We start from the raw sequence: 8,998 nt of genomic DNA, 5'->3' as shown, positions 1-8,998 counted from the left end.
AACATTTAAAAATTTTTTTAATCATCCTTTGCACTTCTGCTGTAACGTTTTCAACATATGCACAGTCTCACTCGGGCAGATGATTAGAGTCTGTCTCCTGCCAGACAAAGGGAATGGAAATTGCACGGTTTCTGTGGTAATGCTTATTTGAGAAGCAAGGCTTCTATGATGCTGTTCCCACTGATGGTCGATGTGGGAAACATGTCAACAGAGACTGTGTACCAGATAAGATGGTGTGAAGCATGGTTCTCGTGTGTGTGTGTGTGTGTGTGTGTGTGTGTATGTACGTGGACCGTGGCAAGCACGGTAGTCTTTCCTCGCCCTTCTGAGTGGCTATGAGGTGGGGAGGGAACCAGCCTGTGCCAACTCTCCCTCCTGGAGGCTTTTCCAGTTGACACATTGACCAGCTTCCTCTCCAAGCCTTTTTGCGGCCTTTGATGCCAGGTAAGGCTGCGGGCGGGGTTTCTAGCCCAGTCCCCTCAGCAGCAGACAAGTGAGCACTGTGTTAGGACTTTATGGGCATTTGAGAAACTCGCTGGATTAATAGCAGTTGTTTTTAAAGTGGATCATTTGGATAATTCATACCCCCCCATGAGTGACACATGTCGTATCAGAAGGGCTTCTCGCAAACTAGTTCCTGGGGAAGGACTTTTGGGTACCAAGAATGTGTATCCTCCAAGACCACAAACCTAAAGCAGAGAATACTGTACGGAGCTGATGGGTTGAAAGTTTACAGCAGAGGACGTTTTGAGGTCGTCTAAAAGTCAGTTTATTAATGGAATGCTTCCGGGTGTGGTTTTGAATGGATTCTACTGGGCCGGGTCTGGGTTGGTGCACACTGGCCTGTCTTTCCTAGATTATTATCCCCGCCTTCTGTCTCTGACCAGCTGCCTTCACTCCCAGACGCCAAACCTGCTGGTTCGGTCCCCTCCTCCAGGCCAGCAGGCTTGCTCACCATGCTGTGATCTTTAACTCATTCAGAACCAGGCTGCAGACAGCACACGAGAACACCTGTCCCGAAAGGTGTAAGGATGGTCTTGTCGGGAGAGCTCCCCCTTGAGGCAGCGCCCGGGAAGTGTGGGGTGATTTCCTTGCACTGCGTCCAGCCTGGCTGGGAAAGCAGGGGAAGGAGTTCAACACAGAAAGAAGGGCCGTGGCCCCGTTCGACGTGCACTTGGTCCAAAATGGGGAAAAGGATGGAGATCCTCACATGGGGCAAATAAAAAGAGAGGGAGGGAGCCAACTCAAGATGTTTGTGCCCCGTTTTCCCCCTCGGTAGGCATATTGGGAGTCAAAGAGGTACCATAGGTGTACATGACATTCAACTACACAGAATTTGAAAAGGCACCTAAGCCTTATGTACGGTGGGTTTTTGAACCTTCTGGTCCAGGAAATTTGCAAGGCTAATGGTTTGGGAGAGTCAAAAGCTGTTCAATACTGCCCTCTTCTGTTCAGACCCTGGTCAGGGGTTTGGACAGTGATTTGTACATGTGAATAGTCGTTGCATAGCGTGATGGTGAAAAATTGGACCAACGAATTGTCTAACAACAGGGGGCGGTAAAAAAAAAATGGTGCAGCCTTTATATCACAGTTTTGAAGACTGTTATTAAATAACTTACCCAGAAAAAGCTGTCACAGTCATTAGTAGTGATCATCTCTGGACATTGTCTTTATGAAGGTCATTGTCCAATTTTTCAAATTTCAAACTCTCCTGCAATTTATGTAGACCATTTTTGGAATTGGTAAAAAAAAAAAAAATAATAATAATGTTAAGTAAGTAGTTCTGTTTGAAGACAATGAGAAAAAATCCATTAGAATTTTGGTTTTATTATTTTATAGATAATAATCTATACTTCCGCCTGATACTTCATTCTAACAAGCCTTAGCAGGAAGTACTAAAGGTGACCTGTGTTTCAGGTAAGGACAGTAAGAAGAGAAACTTCAGGAAATTTGCCCAAGGACCCAGTACTAGATGTGGTGCAGCTGAAATTTAAACACAGTCTGTCTCCAGAACTTCTTTTATCTTCCCCTCTCCCCCAATTCTCTCTCTTTTGGCGGGGGGATTGGGAGAGAGTTAGTTTTCCTATTATTTAATACATTGATAAAACTTATATTATGGTATATAACGTGAGGAAAAGATCCAATGTCCTAGAAAACCACCACTCCATTTTTGTTGTTTTCTATGTTTATATTAGTTGTCTGTACCTGTTTATTCTTTTGAGGGATTGTTTTTTTAAGTGTAATGAACTACAATGTTATATGAGTTTCAGGTGTGCAGCATAGTGCTCGACAGTGCTCACGGCAATAAGCGTGGTTACTGTCTGTCACCGTATGTCCCCCGTGATGCCCTTTTAGTCTCCTTGATTCTTTTATAACTGGAATTTTGTACCTTTTAGTCACCTTTATTGAGTCCATCCCTGAGTGATTTTTTTAAAACAATAACTTGAAACTTAGCAGAGAGTTGCAAAAATTTAAAAAAGCAAGCACGGGAAACATCCATATACCCTTTATCTAGATTCATCCATTGTTAGCATTTTACCGTTTCTCCTCTCTGTGTTAAGAAGAAACCAAAAACCAGCATACAGTTTCCTGCACAAAGACAGGGGATGAAAAATTTTCTGAGTCTCTTGCAGATCAGTTATAGTCACCATTTCCTCTTAAATACTTACGTATTTCCTAAGGATAGAGATATTCCCTTTTATATCCACAATACGGTTGTTAGTATCATAGATCTACATTTTTACAGTAGTATTTCACGTACCATCCTTATTCGGATTCTGTCAGCTAACTTAACAATGTCCTTTTTAGCGTTTCTCCCCTTGCGTTGTAACATCCATCCTCGGCTCTCATGTGCATATTCTTTAGTTTCTTTTAATCTGGAACATTTCTACAGCGTTTCTCCCTTTAAGACATTAATGTTTGCATATAGCTCCTTGCTTCCCATTTCCACCACCTTTGTTAGCATGTTTTTTTCTCCTATTTCACTTCAGGTTGTTTAATTTTAATTTTTTAAAGCTTATTTATGTGAGAGAGAGCGAGTGAGCAGGGGAGGGGTGGAAAGAGAATCCGAAGCAGACTCCCCGGCCATCAGCACAGAGCGCAATATGAGGCTCGAACCCACAAATGGTAAGATCGTGACCTGAGCGGAAACCAAGAGTTGGATGTTCAACTAACTGAGCCACCCAGGCGCCCCTGTGTATTTATTCTGAAAGACAGAGAGAGGGAAAGTGTGCATGTGTGAGAGTGGGGGAGGAGCAGAGAGGGAGAGAATCCCAAACCAGCCCCACATTGTCCATGCAAAGCGGATGTGGGGCTCGAACTTAAGAACCTTGAGATCATGACCTGAGCTGAAATCAGGGGAGTCGGATGCTTAACTAAGTCACTCAGGTGCCCCAGTTGATGTTAAGTTCTTGGCCAATTTCTCCACTTTATAGGGGTTTCCCCACCTTCTTAACTATTAGGCATGTGAATATCCTGCACACTCTCACATTGCCTGATTCTTGCCTTGTCCAGTTTTTACCCTAATGATTGCAAAATAGGGTCGAGGGATCTTTTGAATCACTATCTGTGAGTGGGTGGGTAGGATATATGTAAATTTTTTTAAATTTTTTAAATTTTTTAATTAATTTTTTCTAGTTTACATCTAAGTTGGTTAACATAGTGTAATGATGATTTCAGGAGTAGATTCTAGTGACTCATCCCCTGTGTATAACACCCAGTGCTCATCCAGCAAGTGTCTTTCTTAATGCCTCTCACCCATTTAGCCCGTCCCCCCCCCCACAACCCCTCCAGCAGCCTTCAGTTTGTTCTCTGTATTTATGAGTCTCTTATGGTTTGTCCCCCTCCCTGTATTTATATTTTTGCTTTCCCTCCCTTATGTTCATCTGTTTAATATGTTAAATTTCATATATAAGTGAAGTCTTGATATTTGTCTTTCTCTTACTTATTTCACTTAGCGTAATACCCTCTAGTTCTATCCACATAGTTGGAAATGGCAAGATTTCATTCTTTCTGATTGCCATGTAGTACTCCATTGTACATATACACCACATCTTCTTTATCCGTTCATCAGTTGATGGACATTTGGGCTCTTTCCATACTTTGGCTATGGTCAGAAGTGCTGCTATTTATTTCTTTGTTTAGTTAAAAAAATGTTAATTTTGAGAGAGAGAAAGACAAAGCATGAGTGGGGGAGGAGCAGAGAGAGAGGGAGACACAGAATCCGAAGCAGGCTCCAGGCTCTGAGCTGTCAGCACAGAGCCTGACACGGGGCTTGAACCCACAAACTGCGAGATCATAACCTGAGTCAAAGTCGGACGTTTAACTGACTGAGCCACTCAAGCGCCACCCCCCCCCGCTTTTTTTTAATAGCATGACTATTACCATGAAAAACTGCTTTTTACACTGCAGTAGAATTTCAGTTGCTGCCTACATCAGACATAATAGCAGTTTTTCCATCCAAGCGTGGGAGTTGACATGTCTAAATACTTTTTCCTGTCATAAGTTGCATTGACAAATTATAAAGTTTTATAATGATTTATGGAAAATAAGAATTTTAGCACTTTGAAGTATATGAAATTAATTTTTCTTTTAAAAAGACNTGTCTCTCTCTCTCTCTCTCTCTCCCTCCTAGAAATAAATAAAAATATTTTTAAAAAAAAGACAAAGCTTCATTTTGTTCCTTTTTAAGGTATTGGCTCTCTAAGTGTTCCCCCTCCAGCCTTTGGGCCACCAGAGCTGCCGCCCCCGGCCCCCCTCCCCCACTATATGACACTGGTCAAGTCATATGACCATTAAAAAAATAGATTGTATTCTTTAGAGCAGTTTAAGGTTCATAGCAAAAACGAATGGAAAGTAGAGAGAGTTCCTACGTGCTCCCTGCGCCTGTGCGCGCACTATGAAATCCCTCTCCCACTAACAAATCCCACGGTGGTACATTTGTTACAGTCAACGAAACTATACTGGCACGACATTATCCCCCAAAGTCCCTAGTTTATATTAGGGCTCACTCTTGGGTTTTGAACAAAGGATGTAATAATCATATGTACCTACCCTTCTTGCATCATGGTACGTAGCTGACCCTTGAACAACACAGGAGTCAGGGGCCCCCAGTTGAAAACCCAAATACAAGTTTTCACTCCCCTCAAACCTATCTGCTCTTAGCCTGCCGTTTACTGGAAGTGTTACTGATAATATAAACAGTTGATTAACACATATTTTGCATGTTATATATATGATATGCTCTATTCTCAAAGCAAGCGAGAAAAAGAAAATGCTATTAAGAAAATCATAAGCAAGGGCGGTGCCTAAGTGACTCCGTTAAATGTCCAATTCTTGATTTCAGCTCAGGTCATGATCTCTCAGTTTGTGGGTTTCAGTCCCGCCTCGGGCTCTGAGCTGACAGCATGGAGCCTGCTCGGATTCTCTCTCTCTCCCTCTCTCTCTGCCCCTCTCCCCTTTCAAAATAAATAAACATGTTTTTAAAAAATAAGCAAGAGAAAATACATTTGCAGTACTGTGCTGTATGTATTGAAAAAAATCCACGTGTAAGTGGAACTGCATGGTTCAAACCCATGTTGTCGAGGGATTACTTTAGTTTCACTGCTGTAAAAATCTGTGCTCTGCCCATTCATCCTTTAGAAAAAAAGTTTTTTAATGTTTATTTCTTTTTGAGAGACAGAGGGAGAGAGAGCACAAGCAGGGCAGGGGCAGACAGAGACAACAGAATCTGATGCGCGCTCCAAGCTCTGAGCTGTCAGCACACAGCCCAACGCGGTGCTTGAACCCACGAACTGTGCAATCATGACCTGAGCCAAAGCCGGCTGCTTAACCGACTGAGCGACCCAGACTCCCCACTGCCGATTCATTCTTCACCCACCAACCCTTGGCAACACTGATCTCTTTACGGTCCCTGTGCCCTGTCTCTTTACTGTCTGCCTTTCCCAGAATGTCGTATGGTTGGGATCATACAGTATGTACCCTTTTCAGATTGGCTTCTTTCATTCAGTGATACACATTCAAGGTTCCTCCGTATTTTTCCATGGCTCTGCTGTGGCTCATTTCTTTTTAGCACTGAAGAATATTACATTGTCTGCATGTGCCATAGTTTATTCATCCATTCTCATAATGAACATCTTGGTTGCTTCCAAGTATGTGCGGTTATGAAGAACGCTATAAACATAACGATGAACACCCATATGCGGGTTTTTGTGTGGACATGTTTTCAACTCACTTGGGTGAGGTACCAGGGAGCAAGATTGCTGTTACATGGGAAGAATATGTGTAGTTTTGTGGGAAACTGCCAAACCGCCCTCCACAGTGTTTGTGCCAGTTTGCATTTCCCACGTAACCGTTTTGAAGTCCGCTTATTCCCCAGTTGGAGGGACAAGGTGAACTCTTCCTCCAAGCCCTACGCCTTCCTGACTCTAAATGATAGCTTTGTAACCGGAACCCGCCTGAGGTTTCCCAGTTCTTGTTCTTTTGTTTGTTTTTGAGACAGAGAGAGAGACAGAGCATGAGTGGGGAGGGGCAGAGAGAGAGGGAGACACAGAATCTGAAGCAGGCCCCAGGCTCTGAGCTGTCAGCACAGAGCCTGACCCCGGGCTCGAACTCAACAAACCGTGAGATTATGACCCGAGCCGGAGCCGGACACTTAACCGACTGAGCCACCCAGGCGCCCCGTCCCCAGTGCTTGTTCTAATACTCAAGAAATTAAAAGGTCTCAAAACCAAACAAACCCATGCACGGGATCCCGCTGTGCCCCGGGCCATCGCTATGTATTGCGATTGTGGAGGCCGCCACCTTACAGCCCAGCTAAGGAGGCGGGTCAGGGATCCAGCAGTGTTTAGGTTTAGCGGTTTGGCAGCCGTTTAGCCACGAGAGTTTTCGGACCCGAGTGTGTTTGAGTTTGAAGAGATCCCACTGCGGAGAAGCTCAGGGCCCCCGGGGGCCCTTTGCAGGCTCGTGAGGCCCAGGCCACGGGGAGACTGTGCCCTCTGTGACGTGCGCGGTGGCCCCCAGGGGGCGCGCTCCTCACCGGCGCCAGTGTCCAGCCCGCGATGGGGCGGGCGGGGGAAGAAGCTTGGGCCTCCCCGGCCCCTGTAGCGCTGCCCCTGCCGGCCGCCGCCCACCATGCCCTGGTGGAGTAACCTTTGCTGTGAGTAGTGCGCCCCCCCGTGGCGGGTCCTCCGCGATGCGGCGGGCGGGTCGGCTTTGAGGGCCACCCACCGGACCTTGCCGTTAGTGCCGGTCACCCCCGGGTGTGGGGGCTTCCATCCGGCCTCCCTTTCGTCGCTCCGACCGAGCNCCGCTGGCAGAGCATCTGCCCAAAGCCTGGTCTCCCAGAGCCGCGACCCCACCGGCCCCAGGTCGCACGCTGCTTCCTCCCAGGAAAGGACAGCCCGAGGGCTCGGGGCGGCAGGCTTAGCCCGAGGTGGTGGCGGGCTGGGGTCCCCTGGGAAGGTCTTTGCACAGGAGGATAGAGAGAACACGAAACAGGCCTCAAAAGATCACTAGGATTGGGCGCGCCTGGGTGGCTCGGTTAGTTGAGGCTTTGGCCCGGGTGGTGATCTCATGGCCCGCGGGATCGAGTTCCCCCCATCGGGCTCTATGCTGACAGCTCGGAGCCTGGACCCTGCTTCAGATTCTGTGTCTCCCTCCCCTGCTCACGCTCTGCCTTTCAAAAGTAAATAAATGTTATTATTATTATTATTATTTTTTAAATCATTTGGATTTACCAGCGGCCAAAAGGAGAGCTTGGGGGGATGTGGGACAGGACAGAGCGGGCCTTGCTTGTCCGGCCGCATCGTCGAGAATGTGTAGCCGGCCGCGTGCGTAACAGAAGGCTGAAACTTGGGATCCAGGTTCTAGTGCGTTTCCGAGCCTCTGCGTGGGCAGCCACGCCGTCGCCCGTGGTTTGGGGCAGAATAGGCGCCTGTAATGTGGAAGATGTGATCGGAGTTGGCTCTTCGTTGTTGCAACCTAATGTATCCTTGCTTGCCAGGCTAGGGGGTTTGGAAGATTGTCCTGAAAGTCCTGCTGCCATTAGGGACATGGAGCGGCATCACTTTGTGATTAAAGAGGTATTTTAGGAAGCACAGCCTCCCTGGAAGGTCTGTCCAGGTTCCCCCGGGGGCCGAAGGGAAGTAGAAGCTGGAATGAGGGTTGAGTCTGATGTCTGGCTCTTACACAAAACACAAAGGCACCTCCCCGAGCCGGCAGTGGCCCTGTCTGGAAGGCTGTTGTGACAGCGTTAGCCCCTGGGATTACTTAGGTCAAAACACACTGCAGACCAGTTAGGATTTAAAAATCTCTTGTGATCCTATAAGCCCTCCTTAAAAAAATGTGTTCAGCCCGCACATCACTCTGTTTAAAGAGAGCACCTCGGTGTTTCCAGGCCTGGCACCTGCTGGAACCTTCAGTGGCTGTTTTGTTCCGCCAGTTGCAGCTGTTCTGTGTTTGTCTCTGCTTTTGACTGTACACATTCCGGTCATCGCAGAATTTCAGAAAAAGTGTTTCAAATTGAAACCGATTTGGGAGCGTGGAGGGAAATCAGGGAGGAAAACGATGTATCCAACACCCGTTTTCTCCCACCGTGTAGCCCCACGTGTCTGCATTGTCTCATACATTTCGGAGAGGTTTGTTCAGGAGTGTTTTCCTCTCATGCTCTTGGGCAGGAAACTTCATTTGTATTTATGAAAATTCTTAGTGAAATTGTACTAGAATGGAATTTATTGTCGGGGTTTAACTTTCTTTCCTCTGGTGTATTTTCAGCGATATACCTTTTCTAAAAAAAAGGTCACATCTCATTTGTGGCATTAAAATAGGGTGTGTGGAAGGTTTTTTCATGAGTATACTTGTATGATGGAAATTTGGATGTAGTTCATGTCAGGGAAATGGATTTAATTGAAAGAAATCTTTAAATTTTACTGCAAGCAGGTTTCTGATACAAACGTGGAAATTTACAGCATTTTTGTATTTGAAAGGTAATATATATGGT

At 46.1% G+C, this 8,998-nt stretch overlaps 1 protein-coding gene and 1 long non-coding RNA gene across 3 annotated transcripts in view; one reads left to right on the top strand and one right to left on the bottom strand.

Annotated features, from left to right (window-relative positions):
* Window positions 1–753: 753 nt before the first annotated feature.
* Window positions 754–7,801, bottom strand: LOC144241413 (uncharacterized). Of its 2 annotated transcripts, XR_013338069.1 has the most exons (4): window positions 7,737–7,801; window positions 2,762–2,902; window positions 1,620–1,711; window positions 754–1,111 (listed from the first exon to the last, which is right to left on the bottom strand). It is a non-coding gene; the product is annotated as an uncharacterized LOC144241413 (long non-coding RNA). The 2 variants fall into 2 exon arrangements; XR_013338068.1 differs by lacking the exon at window positions 2,762–2,902.
* The window catches only part of AKAP12 (A-kinase anchoring protein 12), a 12,437-nt gene continuing 10,496 nt past the window's right edge, over window positions 7,058–8,998 (top strand). Inside the window, exon 1 of the mRNA XM_077775976.1 lies at window positions 7,058–7,156. Within this exon, the coding sequence (XP_077632102.1) occupies window positions 7,132–7,156 (25 nt within the window). The 5' untranslated portion in view covers window positions 7,058–7,131. The remainder of the gene's footprint in view (window positions 7,157–8,998) is intronic.

Source organism: Crocuta crocuta, unplaced genomic scaffold, assembly GCF_008692635.1.
Source record: "Crocuta crocuta isolate KB4526 unplaced genomic scaffold, BGI_CrCroc_1.0 scaffold25, whole genome shotgun sequence".
NCBI classification, from domain to species: Eukaryota; Metazoa; Chordata; class Mammalia; order Carnivora; family Hyaenidae; genus Crocuta; species Crocuta crocuta.
This window is presented reverse-complemented; position numbering and strand designations above follow the sequence as displayed.